This window comes from Pectinophora gossypiella, chromosome 27, assembly GCF_024362695.1.
Source record: "Pectinophora gossypiella chromosome 27, ilPecGoss1.1, whole genome shotgun sequence".
NCBI classification, from domain to species: Eukaryota; Metazoa; Arthropoda; class Insecta; order Lepidoptera; family Gelechiidae; genus Pectinophora; species Pectinophora gossypiella.
In genome coordinates, this window is record NC_065430.1 from 2,095,661 (window position 1) to 2,115,328 (window position 19,668).

General features: G+C 40.0%; 2 protein-coding genes across 2 annotated transcripts; both read right to left on the reverse strand.

Moving 5' to 3' along the window:
* Positions 1-152: 152 nt before the first annotated feature.
* LOC126379002 (uncharacterized) lies at positions 153-16,696 on the reverse strand. The gene is made up of 5 exons (XM_050027577.1): positions 16,434-16,696; positions 13,426-13,506; positions 11,941-12,117; positions 4,156-4,270; positions 153-3,937 (listed from the first exon to the last, which is right to left on the reverse strand). The coding sequence occupies exons 2-5, from the start codon at positions 13,496-13,498 to the stop codon at positions 3,820-3,822; spliced, it is 483 nt and encodes a 160-aa protein (XP_049883534.1). The 5' UTR covers positions 13,499-13,506; positions 16,434-16,696; the 3' UTR covers positions 153-3,819.
* Positions 16,697-17,921: 1,225 nt separating this feature from the next.
* On the reverse strand, positions 17,922-19,439 carry LOC126378900 (uncharacterized). The gene is made up of 2 exons (XM_050027401.1): positions 19,299-19,439; positions 17,922-19,225 (listed from the first exon to the last, which is right to left on the reverse strand). The coding sequence occupies exon 2, from the start codon at positions 19,200-19,202 to the stop codon at positions 17,988-17,990; it is 1,215 nt and encodes a 404-aa protein (XP_049883358.1). The 5' UTR covers positions 19,203-19,225; positions 19,299-19,439; the 3' UTR covers positions 17,922-17,987.
* Between the last annotated feature and the right edge of the window lie 229 nt (positions 19,440-19,668).

The following is a 19,668-nucleotide window of genomic DNA, read 5'->3' on the forward strand; positions in this document are numbered from 1 at the left end:
AGATGCACAGTTGAACGCAAAAATAACCCTAGCAGATTTAATCACCCTTTTTGCTTCGCCGCAGTCGCGTAAAAATAAAGCCAGTGTCATAATATTGTGTATATTTTTATTTCACAATAATAATAATTATTATTATATACATCAATCCTACCTACATTATATATAAAACTGTCTAAATAATAAAATTATTTTAAGCCGTTTTGGTTCTGTGTACAGTGCTAGAAGTGATTAATTAATTATTCATAAATTTATTAACTTTATCTAATTTACAGAAGACTAAAAATATTAAATAAAATGCTAATTTATAACATTAATAATCTTAGTTAGGTACGGTGCTGAAACTTTTTCACCACTGGTAATTTTGCTCGAAAATAGATTTCATTAAAAATACGTCTATCTTCGCAGCATGGCAAACACACCGCGCGCGACGCGAATTATATCGACGGCTTCGATCAATAACGACACGGCGTCTATTTATCGTAGATTGTCTATTGGTCGAAGCCCTCGATATAATTCGCACCGGGCACGGCGCGGTTGCTTACTAAAAGCGAATATATAAATAATATAGGGCGACTTAAAACATATTTTAGATAGGTATACAATCTTGTTAGTACAACGATACAGTTCAGTTTAAATTTGCTGACACCCTGTTTAAGCTTGAATAGTAATCATTTAACGGTGATAAAAAGCATAATATTCCATAGCTTGACCATAATAAAAAACGTTTAATATGCTCCTGAGAAGGTAGCCGTATCGCCGTTTATAATGGTCGAGCCAATGTGGGACTTTCCAGGCAACGTTCACCAAAAACAATATAGATGGCGCTGTACAGCTTTAACGTGATAATTACCTATTTTCTCATTACTCGGGTACATCATTAAGTATTCCAAAATACAATCTAATGGCAGAAGCATATAACTATAAAAAGAATTGTTGCTTGATATTTGGATCACATGTCATGTATAGAATTATGTGGCTTCTCTTTATTTAGATCAGGATAATAATGGGTTAAAGATGTAATTGTGCCTGGGTGTAATAAAAAGGGTCATCATTTAAACCCAAAAACAAAGATAAAGGATGCATCATTGACTGTTATCTATATTGTTTATGGTGCGCATAGCCTGGAAAATCCCTCTTTGTATTAGTTATCTGGTTAGAACTTGCGTAAGAAGGCGACATGCATAAGTTCTAACAGGATATTTGCAAAAAAAAAAACAAAAGATTCTTGGATATCTTTGCGTTCACGATAATATTATTGATTTGCGATCTTCAAAGAACTACCCAGTTACATTCAATAATTATAGAACAGCATATTTACAGTATAGAACACAATTTTAATACTGTTATTCTCTTCGAGATATGATAACCCCCGCAGCACAGGCACGCTATCTTAGTAAACGCGACATATATCGCGAGGTCCGACCATAAGACGCATTATGCTGTATACATAGATAAACATTTAAACACGCAGCACGGGCACGCTATCCAAGTAAACGCGACATATATCGCGAGGTTCGACCATAAGACGCATTATGCTGTATACGTAGATAAACATTTAAACACACAGCACGGGCACACTATCCAAATAAACGCGACATATATCGCGAGGTTCGACCATAAGACGCATTATGCTGTACACGAAGATAAACATTCAAACACACAGCTTCTATTAGTCGATTCCCGCGTTATACTTATCGCGGGTGAGAGCCTTCAGCGCTCCCCATTTGTCCGGCCAAGTAGTTAATGCCATCTGCGGCAAATCTACAATAAGTCACGTCAAAAAAGAAAAATACTTATCGCAATAGATTAGTTATAGATAAAAATAGATGTCGCTCAAGTTAAAGACAGATGACAAGAGGCGATTTTATCTTAATTAGACTATGATAAACTGTAACGTATAAACGGTATTGCAAATAATTGATACAAAATTACAAAATCTATGTAGAAATAGGCTCTTGAAATTAATATACTTATTTTATAAGATTCGTGTTACATTCTATGATTATGTAGAGGTCTCAGGGGCGGATCCAGCTTTTATGACAGGGGGGGGGTCACCAGAGGCTAAAGACTAAAGTGAGACGCAGAGGGGGTGAGGTAAATGTAACTTGACGTGCGAAACGAATTAGTGCGGGGCGAAGAGTGTCCGTTCTATACGTACTATTCTTTATTCTAAGGCGATTGGTCGGGTCATGGGTGGCCACAGCAATTTCATCTAATTCTCTATGGAGATAGGTTTTCTGCGACCTAGGGGGTTTATATGGCCACATCGCAGCAATTCATCTAAGAAAGCAATATTGCTATTTGACAGTTGATTGCATTGCGCACTTACTTTTATATGCGTAAATGTCAAATTACAAAATTGTTTTCTTAGATGAATTGCTTCGATGTGGACATTTTAACCCTATAACCCCCCCAGATCGCAGAGAACCTATCTCCGTAGAGAATTAGATGACAGCTGTAGCCACCCATGACCCGACCAATCGCCTTAGAATAAAGAATACTACGTATAGAACGGACACTTTCCGCCCCGCACCAATTCGTTTCGCGCGTCAAGTTACATTTACCTCACCCCCTCTGCGCCTCACTTTAGTCTAAGAGGGCGTAAGTCGTTAAGAAGTAAGTGGGAGCGCACGTGGACATTCTCGATTGCACTTACGTGGTAAGATGGCACGCGATTACAATGAGATTTTTCTATGGAGTGTCCGGGGTGTGCTATCGCCCGACGGGGGGAGGGGTGCGGGGGGGGGGGGGTGTCATGACTCCCCATGACCCCTGAATCCGCTCGTGAGAGGTCTTGACATGTTTATAGAGACTGTTGATCTGGCGAGAAGTGGGGCGGGTGTATAATATACTATACAGCTCTGCCTACCTCTTTGGGGATACAGGCGTCACGTTATGGCTGTTGTCATGTTGTAGTTAGAGCTTTAGCTGTGTTGGAAATCGTCTACAGAACTTCGCTCCTAACATTGTACTCAACCAAAGATTATTTCTTACTTTTTATTTGACAGTTTTTGAAGTCGTGTTAATTTTTTAACTTACTTTTCTGATAGATATGTTTTTCGCGTTTGCTATTCTACGGCTACTGAGCCATGTAAGGTGCCTTTGGCGGCTCAATAGTAACCCTGGCACCAGGGTTGATGGGGTTGGTAATCCACCTCACAACCCACACGATAGAAGAAGACTGAACAGTCTCTATAAACTTGTCGACATACTTAACCTACCCGAAACTAGTAATGTGATGGTGTTCGAATGAATGTCTTAAATCTAATAATTATTTTGTAATGGACTTTCATTCGTCTTGTGCCCTTTAAACGTTGGGTTTGACCTTATTATGACTATGAACGTTTTACCGTCTGTGTTAACCGGAAATTATTATTGTATTCGTCCATTTCCGGTTACCAAACTTAAATGTGGGTATTTTGATATTTTCGGTCACTTCCGGTTATGAAAGTGAAATGTGGGTATTTTGATATTTTCTGTCACCTCCGGTTACCAAAGTCGAATATGAGTATTTTGACATTTATGTTCATTTCCGGTTACCAAAGTCAAATGTGGGTATTTTCACATTTACGTTCATTTATAGTTACCAAACTCAAATGTAGGTATTTTGACAATTCCGTCTATTTCCGGCTGTCAAAGTCAAATGTGGGTATTTTGATAGTTCCGTTCATTTCCGGTTACCGAAATCAGATGTGGGTATTTTGATATTTCATTCATTTCCGGCTACCAAAGTAAAATGTGGGTACTTATTTTGATATTTTCTTTCATTTCCGGCTGTCAAAGTCAAACCCAACGGCTATCAGTGTCTCAGCGCTGCTGTTAGCTGAGGGCCATCTTCACGAGGCACGCGAGGAGTGGCAGTATGTGTGGTGTGACTAGAGTCGAGGAGTTGCAGGCGTCAGCGTCGTTGCAGCTCTGCAGACAGCCGTGGACGTATCTGTGGGAGTGAGGTTAGGTTAGTGCGTAGGGTCGGCAAGAGTGTTAGTGTCGTGGCCAGATTTTAGAATTGATCATTTCATGATGTGTTCGACATTTCATACATATTTCCAATCCCGCGGGATCTCAAATTTGCGATCTCGAGTCGGGATTGCATTCCCTAATGTGGACCCTGATGGGTGTGCCACGAACATCGCGTTCCATAACTGAAAAACGGACCTGTCGTTGTAGTAGAATCGGCCGCAGTGTGACATCCTTATGATCTCAGTGTCTGTGGTGGCGGTCCCGGAGTCCAGGCCGCAGCCGCGGACTGTGATCGACTCGCCAGTGTCATCTGAAACATAAGTACACACATGTGTTGAAGGACTTTCGGGCGTTCCCCAGAAACACGATAGATGGCGTTGTTTTTTCTTCGTACTTCTGATTTCATGGAAAACAGACATATGCATCTTTTATCTTTGTTTTTGGGTATAAATGATGACCCTTTTTATAACACCAAGGTACAATTACAACTTCCACCCATCATTATTCTGATCAAAATAAAGAGAAGCAATATAGGTAGCAACATCATTCTATATATAATGTGATCCGAATATCAAGCAACAATTAGTTTTATATATGCTTCAGCTATTACATGTCATTTTTGAATAATTATGTACCCCAGCAATGAGAAAGTAGGTAATTTATTATTATATATTACGGGCGTAAGTTTATGTATGTATGGCGAAAGGATATTGTCGTGGTACCGTACAGAGCATAGTACCCCGCTAGCCACAATTTGGTAGTGTGACTAAGGATCGACGATTCACTTGCGTCATTTGGCAGCTGTATATGTTAGGACACCGACCATGAATCCCTTCCAAAAACTCCTTTGGTTCGCGCCAAAAACTCCCGCCACCCCAAGCCAGGAAAAAAGAAAAATAAAGTGGACTCGACTACCGCCGTCGCGCGTTTCTATACAAGAAATTTCTAAAATAACATAAAAGTGTATTAATTCAAGTTGTGCTGTTTAAAATTAATCTGAAAGTGCACTAGCAGTCTCCAGAGCACCCCGGGGTCAGAAGAAACCAAATTCAACAATCCTGTAAGTACCTTTCCTTTGGTCGGTGTTTTTGTATGGGCAAGTCTACTTTTCAGATTCAAAAATATCACTAATCTCAGTTATCCAACATTTATGGTCCTTCGATACGGATTCAGTATATCAAAATAGGTATTAACAGACTATTTCATATATAATTTATGTTATTTTATTCAAAATATTAAAGTTACAACATCACATTTCATTGTGCAAGTATTTGTTCAATAGTTCTATTTGTCACAGTGTAATATCATATTTAATATATTTTTTATACGTAGTCAAATACTTAGAATCTATTTCTACAGTGTAAATTACTTTTTGTTCGGTTTTACATAAACAGGCAGTTGTAGGAACGCGTTGTTCTCGAAGTTTCTAGTACATTTTTCTTCAGTTCAAAATGGCGAAAGAAACACCTACAACTCCATTTTTGACCGATCTTGATATCAAAATAAATACGTTAATAAATAGAAAAGAACGTTATTTTAGGCGTGTTCAACAGATGTACGATTTATCTAAAATTGTCGAAAGTGATTCCACGTTAGTTAACAAATTGTTGGTGCGGGTCAGTGAACTCGAATCTTCTCGCGAATCATTCGAACGAATTGTTGATGATATTTCTGCGCTGGAACTAAAGCGTAACCCGGCGTATATAATTAACGACCAGGAAATAAAGGCTTTCGATGACTTGTATTACGAAGTTAAACGTATTTTTCATCAATACGAAACTGTTTCGAATACGTCAAAAAGTGGCGGTGAATTCAAATATGAGCGAAGCGGCGGCTCTCAGCCTCGCTTACCTAAAATTGAACTTGTTCATTTTGACGGAAGGTTAGAGAATTGGATTACATTTCGCGATACATTTATGAGTTTGATTCATACAAATAATTCGATAGGTAATGTCGAGAAGTTCCATTATTTACTTTCCGTAGTAACCGGGCCAGCACTTCAAATAGTGAAAAGTTTGCCTGTATCGAGTGACAATTATAATATTGTCTGGTCATCTCTGTCGGACAGGTATGAAAATAAGCGTGCTATAGCTACCCGCTATTTGGATAAATTGTTCGCGTTCAAACCTTTGCCGAACGAATCTGTTAGCGGATTGAATTCCTTTTTAGAGACATTTCAAGAATGCGTTCAAGCGTTAGAATTATTAAAAATTGATGATTTAGCGGGATTTATTCTTTGTTATATCGGTTTACGTAACCTGGACCCGGTTTCTAGACGAGAATTTGAACAAAAAATCGGTATAAAGGAAATACCTATTTTTAAAACATTAAGCGAATTTGTATCGAATCAGGCGCGTATGTTGGAAATGTCTAATCCTCCTGTTTCAAAGCCCGTTTCAAATAAACCCATTCTAAATGCGGTTCAAAACAAAACTAATAATAATAGTAAACCTATTACAAAAAATGTCAATTCAAAAACCTGTTTGGCGAGCAATGCGGGCCCTGATAATTCTAAGAAGGCATGTTTGTATTGCAATAAGCCATTTCATTCGATTTATAAATGTTACGAATACATTGCGCTGTCTCCTAAGCAGCGAATTGAAAAAATAAAAGATTTGCGTTTATGCGAAAATTGTTTGCGTCAAGGTCACACATCTAATGAGTGCCCATCGAAGATAACATGTACGGTGTGCAAAAACAAACATCATCACACGTTGCATTTAGATTCCAATGTAACTTTGATAAGCACGGGCTCTGATGACAGTTGTGATAACGACTTTAATAACGATCAACAGAATCGGGTCTCCTTGGCATCGTCATGCTCGTCTGGGTCGACAGTTATGCTGGGTACTGCGGTTGTACACGTTACGGATGTTTCAGGCAAATATCAACCCGTGCGCGTAGTGATCGACAGTGGTTCTCAAACCAGTTTTATCACAAATGATTGTGCACAGCGATTAGGGCTTCCACGTCAAAAGTGTAACACTCAATTGTCGGGCCTAGGCGGAACAGTAGTTCGCGATCACGGTATGGTGTCCTGCACTTTAAAGCCGACCATGTCTAATGACCCTGTTTTTAATATAAAAGCTGTGATCATTCCGAAAATATCTGGCGATATGCCATCTGTCACTTTGTCACAGGATTTAATCAACGAATATAAACATTTGGTGTTGGCTGACCCTACTTTCTATCGCTCGAGTCGCATTGACATGTTGCTTGCCAGTGACGTGTTTCCATTCATTTATGATGGTGGCAAGTATCATCCGTCACGTCAAGGGATACCGCTCGCGTTAAGTAGCATTTTCGGGTATGTCATTACAGGCCAGCTGTCAGTGAATACCGGTGCTGACGGTGTGTCGACTTGTATGTTCACTAGTAGCACAGTTAAGGTGGACGATTTAATTAAATCTTTCTGGGAAACCGAAAGTTTATCCTGTGACGTACCTAAAAATCCAGATGACGTCATCGCTGAACAGATGTTTGTCAGTGACCATAAGCGTGATAATACCGGTCGATACATTGTGAGCTACCCATTCAAACCTGACGCGAAACTGGGCGATTCTAAACAAATTGCATTAAAACGATATCAAAATTTAGAACGCAAATTATCTCGTTTACCCGATCTAAGGGGCGAATATAAAACGTTCATGGACGACTACGCGTCGCTCGGTCATATGGTCTGTGTCGGTGACGTATCGGAAGTGGAATCGGCGTATGTCATTCCCCACCACTGCGTTCATAAGCCTGATAGTAGTACGACAAAACTTCGCGTAGTTTTCGATGCTTCGTGTCAAACTACAAATAATCAATCTTTAAATTCCGTTTTATATACGGGGCCCAAACTGCAAGCTGATCTTGTGGAATTATTAATACGTTTCCGTTTACGTAACGTTTGTTTATGCGGTGACATATCAAAAATGTATCGTAATATATTAATTGACAAATCACAACGTCAATTTCAACACATATTGTGGCGAGATTCGCCCAACGAGCCTATAAAGATGTACGAGTTGTGCACAGTCACTTACGGGGTAGTCAGCAGCCCGTTTTTAGCCATTCGCACGTTACAGCAGTTAGCCGCGGATGAAGGCGATCGTTTCCCTGATGCCGCCCGTGCTCTGCGTGAAGGTTTTTACGTTGATGACTTGCTTTGGTCAGTGGATAGTGTAGACGACGCGCTGACACTTCAACATCAGTTGGTAGAATTGCTAAAGCTTGGCGGTTTCGAATTGCGCAAGTGGTCGAGTAATAGTGCTCAAGTTTTAAATAAATTGCCTAGTGATCAACTCGAACCACCTGTTCAGTTCGATGACGGCAAAACTATGGCTATCAAGATTCTCGGCCTGCACTGGCTACCTGAAGAAGACGCTTTCTCCTTCCGTACCACACAGATGGAAAGTAACGTGACGAAGCGCTCCGTGTTGTCGGAAATAGCTAAGTTATTTGACCCTTTGGGGTTCGTTGCGCCTTGTACTTTTCTCGCTAAAACTTTTATGCAAAAGTTATGGTGCGCCAATTTAGGTTGGGATGACGCGCTGCCTAATGCGCTTCTCAATGAATGGCGTTTGTTTTCATTTCAAATACCTTTATTATCGAAACTAAAACATGACCGACATGTTTTTGTGAAAAATCACATTACAGCTCAAATTGTGGGTTTTTGTGACGCGTCGACGAATGGTTTCGCTGCCGTCGTGTATATTCGCAGTCAGGACGGGCATGGCAATGTCAAGGTTAGCCTACTGTTATCAAAATCTAAGGTTGCGCCCTTAAAAACAGTATCGATTCCGCGTCTTGAATTAATGGCCGCTCATTTGTTATCGAAAACCCTACAATATGTCGTATCGATATTAGCCAAGGAAGTACTGATCAGCGAAGTACTGGCTTTCACCGACAGCTCAGTGGCGTTGACGTGGATCAATACACCTGCATTCAAATTAAAAACTTTTGTTGCGAATCGTGTGGCTAAGATTACTGAATGTTCAGCCGGTGTTCAATGGTATCACGTCAACGGCACTGACAATCCTGCCGATGTATGTTCGCGCGGCGCCACGCCGGCCCAGTTGCTGCACATCGCTGATCAGTGGTTCCGCGGCCCACAGTGGTTGTACGATCCACAACATATGTGGCCAGTGAGGTCTCTAACTGAGTTCAAAGGAGAACCCCTGGAACTAAAACCTGTAAAGGAAAGTACGTCATTACTCACTGAAGGTGTCTCTCTAAAAAATAACTTTGATAATATAATAAATAAATATTCGAATTTTAACAAACTGCAGCGCATAGTCGCCTGGTGTTTCAGATTCTTACACAATTCCAGGGTTTCTCGGCCTGATAGAATCAGGGGCGCATTGCTCACCGCAGAGTTAAATAAAGCTCACGATAAACTTATTCAAATAGTTCAATCCGAACATTTTGGTGATGACATTGAGTCATTAAAACGAGGTAATCGATGCTCTCAAAGCCTACGTAAACTCGACCCGTTCATTGATAGCCGTGGTCTTCTCATGGTGGGGGGTAGGCTTTCACACGCAAACTTACCATTTACTCAACGTCACCCTTTAATTTTACCGAAAAAATGTCATTTTACGAACATTTTAATTGATTATTATCATAAAGTTTATTTACATGTCGGACCTAGGACTTTACAAAACATATTAGTTCAAAAATATTGGATTATAGCCGCTCGCTGTGTTATACGGTCTCGCCTTTCCAAATGCGTTACATGTTTCAGAAATAGGCCCACTGTAAATCAACCTAAAATGGGCTCTTTGCCTAAGTGCCGCTTACAGGACTTTTACCCGTTTCACACGGTCGGTGTCGATATTGGAGGTCCATTTTATACAAAAGAAACAAATAGACGCAATGCCAGAATCTCAAAGTCTTACTTATGTCTATTTGTTTGTTATTCGACTCGTGCGGTTCACCTTGAGGTCCTTTCGGCGTTGACTACTGAATGCTTCCTAGCTTCATTCGATCGGTTTACGGCTAGGCGTGGTCTTCCACACACCATGTATTCGGATAACGGTAAAAACTTTGTCGCGGCCGGTAAACACTTAAACGAAGTCGTTCAATTTTATAATGCAAGTCAACGGCAGCTTATTGACGGTTTTACAGTCAGAAAAGTGACATGGAAATATAACCCCCCGACAGGTAGTCATTTTGGGGGCATTTTTGAAGCCGGAATAAAATCGGCAAAGTACCACTTGAAGCGCGTAGTAGGTACTCGTGCTTTATCTTTCGAAGAGTTGGGTACTCTTTTTGCTAACATAGAAGCGATTTTAAATTCGCGCCCTTTGTGTAGTTTGTCTAATGACCCGAGTGAATTCGACGTCCTTACGCCAGGACACTTTTTAGTCGGTCGTCAATTGGTATCGGCTCCCAATTACGATCTTTCAGATATACCGTTGAATCGTTTAACACGATGGCAATGCATTACGCAGGCCGCTCTGCACTTCTGGCGCCGGTGGAAGTCGGAATACTTGCACACACTGCAACAAAGGCAGAAGTGGTTTGTTGATACACCTAACTTAAACGTAAACGATTTGGTCTTAATTCATAACGATAACGTACCGTGTCAACAATGGAGTTTGGGTCGTGTAGAACAGATTCACCCTGGACGTGATGGTAGAGTTCGCGTTGTTACATTACGTACACAAAATTCACGGTTACAACGGCCTGTTTCCAAATTGAGTCCTCTCCCAAAAGAGCAGGACCAATAACTTTGTTATTTATTTCTATCATAATAATATCATTCATACACTTAATTATTTATTATACAGTCCATTAGCTTATCTTATTATAAAAATATATAACTTAGTTTTCTTTGTCAACAATAAAGTACATTATAAGTAGTATATTTAATAATTCTACTCTTGTGATGTTATTACCTATTTTGAAATCACTGTTGATTTCGGTGGGGGGTAAATGTTAGGACACCGACCATGAATCCCTTCCAAAAACTCCTTTGGTTCGCGCCAAAAACTCCCGCCACCCCAAGCCAGGAAAAAAGAAAAATAAAGTGGACTCGACTACCGCCGTCGCGCGTTTCTATACAAGAAATTTCTAAAATAACATAAAAGTGTATTAATTCAAGTTGTGCTGTTTAAAATTAATCTGAAAGTGCACTAGCAGTCTCCAGAGCACCCCGGGGTCAGAAGAAACCAAATTCAACAATCCTGTAAGTACCTTTCCTTTGGTCGGTGTTTTTGTATGGGCAAGTCTACTTTTCAGATTCAAAAATATCACTAATCTCAGTTATCCAACAGTATATATGCGTCGCGCTGTGCAAACTTCGATAGCGCGTTTCAGGCCTGCATTATTGAATGGTGGCGCCATCTGTTGGATGTAGGCGGAACTAGCTGGTCAACTAGTTGGGTCCGCCACATGTATGTAGAGTCATAGGTGGCTATAGGAAGTAGCGGCCCTAGCAAAATTGTTAGGTTAGGTTAGGTTAGGTTAGTCCTAACAGTGGCGCTCCTCAAAATACAGTTTTTTTTTGGTTAGTTTGCAGCTACCTAAGTATCTAATACCTAAATATTTTGTGTAGGTAGTTCTTTTAGTTATTTATTTTGTTAGAATGCACTAACCGGTATTATTATACTTGTAAGTACAAAATTTTCCTGTAAGTACCCAAAGGTTGCCTGGAAGAAATTGCTGCATGAGCAATAAGGCCGCCTGTTGTGCTTTTCTGTATATGCTGTCCTTATATCTGTATTTTGTGTCCATTGTGCGTCCATTGTGGTCAATAAAGTATTCTTTCTATCTATCTAATTAAATCTTTTAAAAATGACGATTACGCCCACCCATTAAATGTACGAGTTTTATGAGGCTGCTAAGAGGTGTGATTCACAAGGCTGATGCCAGATCCAGTTACTCCTTCGTCTTCGTCTTGGCGGTCCCCCCCGCTAAAACTGCGCCCGATGCAATCGCACCGCTCGCACCACCCTAGAGCCGCCACTGGCTATAGGCATGTGACAACCTTACCAAAGACACCAGCGATCTTGATGCACGAAGTAGCTGGGAATAAACCGTCCCTGCCCTTGCGGCCGCCCATGCATGGCGACTCCAGCATCTGCAGCGAATGGTTGTTGTGGAAGGGGTCGTCACACGCTGGAAACTTGCCATTCATCGACACGCACTTGAAGCAGTCTATGCTTTGCGCTGGAAACAAGTAAGGCTACGTTGAGGCATAGAATAAGTGTTGGCAACACCAACGCGCGCGCATGCGCGGTTCCATGATATAACAAAACCAGGTATGTTATGACAAGCCGCCATTGCTAGTCCTTGATGACGTAAGTGTTACCATTAAATTGGTATCTCCAACATTCGGAACGTAAATTTTATTATAGAAAATTAAGTGAATTACTGACTAATGTATTTTAATTATACAATTATTCGTCACATATATAAAAATCACATTAAAACTGTACGTAAATCTTTTAATAAAAGTACATTTCCTTGCAAAGTTAATTAAAAACATTGGACGTGGGTAATTTATTTTTTACGAAATGGCAACGTAGTGTGGGATGACGTCAGCTGGGCTAACCTTGAAATGTTAGCTGTCACTTTTGAGCATACCTACCAGCCGGGTCTGCATGAGAACCTCACCGCGCGCGGCGCGAATTATATCGAGCGCTTCGACCAATAAACGATACGAATGCTGTCTACGTAGATGGACGTCAAACGGCTATTGGTCGAAGGTCTCAAATTAAAAAAAAACGCGTGTCGTGTTTTCTTATACTTTTTACTTTACACTTAATTAGTTATTAATATTTAATAATTACTTACCTAACTTACCAAACAGCCTCCGTGGTCTAGTGGTTAGAGCGTCAGGCTCACGATCTGGAGGTCCGGCTTCGATTCCCGATGGGGAATCCTCCACCTCCAGATCGACACATTGTCGAAACCACTTTGTGAGACTGTCCTTTGTTTGGTAAGGACTTTCAGGATTGAGTCACCTGATTGTCCGAAACAGTAAGATGATTCCGTGCTTCGGAGGGCACGCCATTGGTCCCAGCTATTAGCCGTAAAAACACCTCCGCCAACCCGCAGTGGAGCAGCGTGGTGGAGTATGCTCCATACCCCCTCCGGTTGATTGAGAGGAGGCCTGTGCCCAGCAATGGGACGTATATAGGCAGTTTATATTATGTTAATTATATAAGAAGAGCTCGGTGGCGCAGCGGTAAACGCGCTCGGTCTGCGATTGTTGAAGTTAAGCAACTTTCGCAAAGGCCGGTCATAGGATGGGTGACCACAAAAAAAAGATTTCATCTCGAGCTCCTCCGTGCTTCGGAAGGCACGTTAAGCCGTTGGTCCCGACTGCATTAGCAGTCGTTAATAACCATCAATCCGCACTGGGCCCGCGTGATGGTTTAAGGCCCGATCTCCCTATCCATCCATAGGGAAGGCCCGTGCCCCAGCAGTGGGGACGTTTATGGGCTGATGATGATGATTATGTTAATTACTTACCTACAGATATCCAGGAGAAAATCACAATGGTGCAGATGAAAGCCGTGTTTCTTCGCCCTATTGGGATCTCCATAGCAAATTCTGAAACAATAAAGTATACATTAGCTCACGACTATATCCCGATTGGGGTAGTCAGAGGTACACGGTGCATCCGATCGCAAGAAAGAAAAAAAGTATTTATTAATAAGACACGACGAATTTATTAAAAACTTCATAGAAGGAAAGCTAGAAGGGAAGAGAGGAAGGGGAAGACCAAGAAGGGCTTACATGGAACAGATTAAAGAAAAGGTTAACGTCGTGTCTTATAGGGAAGTCAAGGAATTGGCCTGTGAATCCTGTGATAGACTGGAATGGAAAATGCTGCACCGACAAGAGCGTGGCTCTTAAATTCGGCAATGTTTGCGCTAGCGGATATCGACAGCTTTGAAGCTATTGTACGCAAGAAGTCAGCATCATAGATGCGCAGACTGCGCGACAGCAGCAACAGCGTCCTGAGGGCGGTAGCCGACAGTGGGGATTGTCCACTGATCGGCTGTATGATTAATAGAACCTTATCGATATTTAAGATAATTTACTAACATAGTTCCTAAGTTTGTTACTAGCCAAATGGATCTAGTTGTTCGATAATAAAATATATATTTTTTATTTTTTTTTTAAATTGATGATGATTAGAGGACGCCACAGTAACAATACAAACACAGTAGGAAAAAAACTTATACAAAATCACATATTAACAGAAACGTAAAAGGAACAGAAAAATAATAAAACAAAATATTGGTTGTAACAGTCATGTGGCGGTGACGTCCTCAATAAATGGATCTCGCGCAGCAATAGCCGCGGCGTGAGCCACGACGCTGATATTCTGCGGGCCCAGACGAGAGAGGCTGAAAGATAAACTGGGTGAATATCGTGCCAGGTTTGGTGGCGAACTTTCGTATTATTATTGAGGGAGGAGGGTTCCGACATGAAAAGGATAGTACTAGCTACGAGGTAACTTCGGAACCCAATTTTTCACGAAAAAATAATACGAAAGTTCGCCACCAAACTTTTGATATTCACCCAACTAAGTACCCATACCTCACCGAGTTCTATTAGATAACGTGTATTGTGTAGTGTCTGTGTAAAACGAGGTGTTTTATATGACGTGTCCGGGGTAGGAAATGCAATCCCGACTCGAGATCGCAAATTCGAGATCCCGCGGGATTGGAAATATCAATCACGCGAGATCCGGAAATTTTCAGGATCTCGTCTAGTTCAAAAAATATGTAAGGTGAGGGGGGCCTTCGCCCATAAAAGCTGTATCCGCTCCTGTAAGTGACGTACGCTAAACGCTCCTATGTTTACGCTCACTGTGCGTTATCAAGGTTAGAGAACGAAATGGATACACCAACTGTTCTGCGGATGTTTATATGAAACATGGTTAATAAAAGATGTGGTTGTTTGGGAGAAATCGCTGAACCTCTGCGGTCGTGTTGAATTAATTGATTCCCTTGGGGTTAAAAATATCTTTTACCTCGCTTTGTTACAAAACGGTAATGATAAACACATTTAACATAACATTTATAAGCTCACGAGTATAATAGGCTAGTTTCCAACTAGTCAAATCAGTTACTTTTTACTAAACGTCAAAACACGATTTTTTTTGACTTGACTTATTGTTGATTTGTCGCTTATTATGGCATTAACTACTTAGCCGGATAAACGGGGAGCGCTGAAGGCTCTCACCCGGTGCAAAGTTTAAGACAATAGGCCTGAGTGTGCCCAGTTAGGCGCGAACCTCGGCTCAATTTTTTTTTTTTGACGTGTCTTATTGTAGATTTGCCGCAGATGGCATTAACTACTTGGCCGGACAAATGGGGAGCGCTGAAGGCTCTCGGCGCAGGGCGTCGTTTGAGAGGAAAAATATTTGAAAGAATTAATCGACCCTAGTGGCTCGATAGCGATAAGCGCTGAATGAGGGAAATCGTCGACCACGCCGGCGGAGTCGGTATCGGGGTCCTGAAGTGTTTGGTGTCGCGAGCTGATTGGCTGCCTCTATGGCTAGAGTAATCGCGTCGTCGGCGGCTCAATCAAAACACGAAATTACTATGGAATTTGTATAAAAAAGCAACCTGAGACGTCATAGAAAAACGTGACAAAATGTCACACTTATTGTTAAGTACATTTATCTTTATTAAAATTCATTTAAGTATAAAGAAGTTGAACAGAAAATAGAAAACGTTTTTGTCACCTTTAGATCTGTCTTTATTTAACAATCAGAATATCATAATTTATCTTTGAACTAGAAAACTAAGAGGTACACATCCATCGCAAGATGAACTAAGTACCCACGCCTCACCGAGCTTTCTGTTAGACCAACGCGATAGGTGGTGAGCCGTATCGCCGTCTATAATCTTCGTAAAAACGGTGGCTGCAAGTTGTCTTTGATTACTTATCGCCCTGCCCACCCGATTAGGGATTACGGGCGTGATTCTCACTCAATCGTCGTCTATTGGACAATTAATTATGGTCCAACATACATAAAGAGCCTATATACGTCCCACTGCTGGGCACAGGCCTCCCCTCAATCAACCGTAAGGGGGAATGGAGCATACTCCACCACGCTGCTCCACTACGGATTGGTGGAGGTTTTTTTACGGCTAATAGCCGGGACCAACGGCTTAACGTGCCCTCCGAAGCACGGAATCATCTTACTCTTTCAGACAATCAGGTGAATCAAGCCTGAAAAGTCCTTACTAAACAAAGGACAGTGTCACAAAGTGATTTCGACAATGTCCCCATCGGGAATCGAACCCGGACCTCCAGATCGTGAGCCTAACGCTCTAACCACTAGACCACGGAGGCTGTTAAGTAACTAGATTTTTAATTGAAGTAACTAAATTAAGTTACCTATGTATAACGTAATATAGCAAAATGATTAATTTAATTATGTACTTAGCACTAATTAATTAGATACTCATTAATATCGTAACTAGATATCGTAATTATTATATTAGAGAGAAACTTACCTGAAAACGGGAAAACCGCTTGCCTAAATCAATATGTATTAACAAACACGCAAGAATTTGATGGTTAACGTTATCGTAACAAATTAACACACTAGATTCATGTAGAATCTAATAAATTGCTTTTTTAAATCTATACATTTCGTCTATTATTTATTCTCTACTTTCTAGACATGTATTTGTGACGAAATGAAAATTGTGACTGGAATTTATTGTGTAAAAACGCTACAAACTAAAGGAACAAGCTTTTATCCTTTGCTGAAAATATCGACTGGAGCTTTCGCCTGTAACTTTAGTGTTGCCATTTTTCAGAGCTTTCGATTCTTGTGGGAGAATTTTCCGCATAAAGTGAACCTACTAGGTATTTTATATCTTCTTATCGTGTGGGTTGAGAGGTGGATGACCAACTTTATCAAGCCTGGTGTCAGGATTATTATTGAGCCGTCAAAGGCCCCTGACGTGATTCAAGTAACGACTAAGTACTTACAGTAAGTAGTAACCGGGACCAATGGCTACAGGTATTTTATAACAACTAAACAGCATCGCGCCTGTGTCCCAAAAGGGGTAGGAAGAGGTGTATGTTACGACATTCGTATTAAACACACACGCATAATCAAAATTACATCCTTATCGTGTGCTGGCATAACGCCTTCGTGGTTCAGTGGTTAAGCGTTGTGCTCACGATCCGGAGGTCCCGGGTTCGAATCCCGGTGGGGACAAATCACAAAAATCACTTTGTGATATCCAGTTTGGTTAGGACATTACAGGTTGATCACCTGATTGTCCAAAAAGTAAGATGACCCGTGCTTCGGAAAGCACGTTAAGCCGTTGGTCCCGGTTATTACATGCTGATGTAAGTGCGTAGTCGTTACATGAGTCATGTCAGGGGCCTATGGCGGCTCAGTAATGGCGACGGGGTAAGCGGGGGAGATAAATCTATCTCGCCGCACAGTTACCATTATAACTAGTCTGTATTCTGTGACGATAGGCCATATGTGTACATTGTAATAAGTAAATAAATACTTGGAAAGTTATTATAATAGTATTTTATGCAACAGTTGTATAAGAAGGGTCAAAAAATGCGAGTGGCGTGAGTTGCGATGTGAGCCTTGGCGAACATCGCAATAAGAGACGCCACAGGCATTTTTTGACCTAGTTATACAACGTTGCATACAATACTTTTTCTACGACGACGTAATTTTAAACGAAACACAAACATTTTCCAATTTATTTTCCAACGCGCGGGAAAATGGCGGCAAATGTATACTTTTTTTTATAGTATATCTATGGCACCAAAGTAAAGGTGCCAGTTTCCAGGTCAAAAAAAAAAACAACAACAATGCTTTTTTGGCGACATTAGTACAGTTACACTTTGTAAACAATGCTTTTATAGGCCATAGAGCGTACACTTTTTCAAAGAGTTTAATTATGTATGTACTTATATTAGACTTTTTGGTTATTTAAATGCCAGATTAAAGTAGAGGAGTAGAAAAAGTATTTTTATTTATAAAATGAATTAACAACAATTATTATTATAAAATAAAACCATACAAATACTTATTGCCTTAAAGATATGCATTCAAATTTACAAGTATTGATTATAAGTTTACAATCTTCTTTGAATTCCACTATTTTGTAAGGGTCATATAGTTTTAAAATCATATTTTGAGTAATATTCACATTTTGTACATAACATGAGTTGATGAGTATCAAGAAATGTAAGTTATTTACATCAACAACTTCTAATAAGTAGCAGCCATATTTGAATTCTGCTTTTTGAATTTGGAACACAAGATGCTCACCTTTAGGAATAACAAAATTTGAACTTTCTGCTAAAAACTTTTCATGTTGCCATAAAGAAACATTAGCGTTTTGTTTTTTTAAAATAGTGTTCAGCCTAAAAGATAGACCATTTTTTTTGTAGCGGATCTTTTTTGGTTTGTCATTGATTTCGGCCGATTGGGAACTAATGGGTGATGGATTTTTGCTTATAGCATCCTGTTCAGATTGTGAACTAGCTCTGTTTGAGTTCACTTGAGTTACAAATGAAATGATATCAAATTCGTCACTCGTTTTGGAATTTTGCTGTGTGGTACAATCACTTATAGAATGCTGTGAGGTCGTTCCTGAGCTAAAATGGCTGTCAAAATATGACTTTACTCTTTTAACTAAATCTACGTTTTCTGTCTTCAGCATCTTAAAGCTGTCGTCTTCATCATTTGGTTCGTTTATTGAACCATTTACAGATTTCAATTTTACATTGTCTTCGCAATCATTTTCTAGTTTTATTTCATCATCTCTTCCAGTACTTAACAATCTTGGCAGATGATCATTTGTTTCATTGCTATAATTTTTTATAGATTCATATTTTGACCTGTTAATTTTATTATTTCTGCAACATTCTTCATTTTTTCTTCTATCTAAGTGCAGATTTCTTTCACTTTCCCTTATATTTACAAGTGAAACATCAATACTGTCTTCTTTGTTGCATGTTTGTTCAATTTCCTTGCGAGTTTCGGTCACTTTGAACAACTTTTTCTTCACTTTTGGAGATGCTCTTGGTGAGCTGTATTTAAGCAGTAATATCGGACTTTTATCAGGTACATTTATTTTAGGATGCTGTTCAGCAACTTTACAAGTTATAATAGGAGAGCTTGGTTCCACCTTTGTGCATTTATATGGCGGGAAAAACTGCGGTGTAGACGCGAGAACAGGAGACTTTTGAAGGCTTAAAGACTTGCTTTTTCTTTGCAGGATAGGCGATTTATTCATATTTTCGACTTCTTTGGGTGCATCTAAGATGGTGATATCTAAATTAGAAATGTTTTTCGGTACCTTTTTCTTACGCTTTCTCTTCCTTGTTCTTACCTTGTTAGACAAGTTGCAAACTCTTTCGGTAATCGGTACATTTTCGAAATCACTCGAATCGCTGCATGACCAATTGATTTCTTCTGTGTGTTCTTGCGAATTTAGCAGTCTAAATTTCTCGGAAAATAAATTTTCTTTGTTTTTTTGCATTGTAAACAAAACATAACCTAGCTTTTTTTTTATAAAAAAATATCTGAAATGTCAAAAAAGAAATCACTTGGAAAGCTTGCAAATCACAAATCAAAATAAAAACCACAGACAATATTTTTAAGTCTTAAAAATGGACGTGTATCCGAATTTAAAATTAGTTTCGGAAGGTTGTCGTTCTTGATAATTCATTACTATTACAACCACAAAAACTCACTCGTTT

What these genes read in the sequence shown, in the direction of transcription:
- LOC126378900 (XM_050027401.1), bottom strand. Translation starts at nt 19,202, where the DNA reads ATGAATAAATCGCCTATCCTGCAAAGAAAAAGCAAGTCTTTAAGCCTT.
- LOC126379002 (XM_050027577.1), bottom strand. Translation starts at nt 13,498, where the DNA reads ATGGAGATCCCAATAGGGCGAAGAAACACGGCTTTCATCTGCACCATT. An exon ending in TTTCTCCTGGATATCTGTAG is followed by an intron (nt 12,118 to 13,425) that starts GTAAGTAATTAA and finishes ACTTGTTTCCAG; the next exon opens with CGCAAAGCATAGACTGCTTC. An exon ending in CGATTCTACTACAACGACAG is followed by an intron (nt 3,938 to 4,155) that starts GTCCGTTTTTCA and finishes TCACTCCCACAG; the next exon opens with ATACGTCCACGGCTGTCTGC.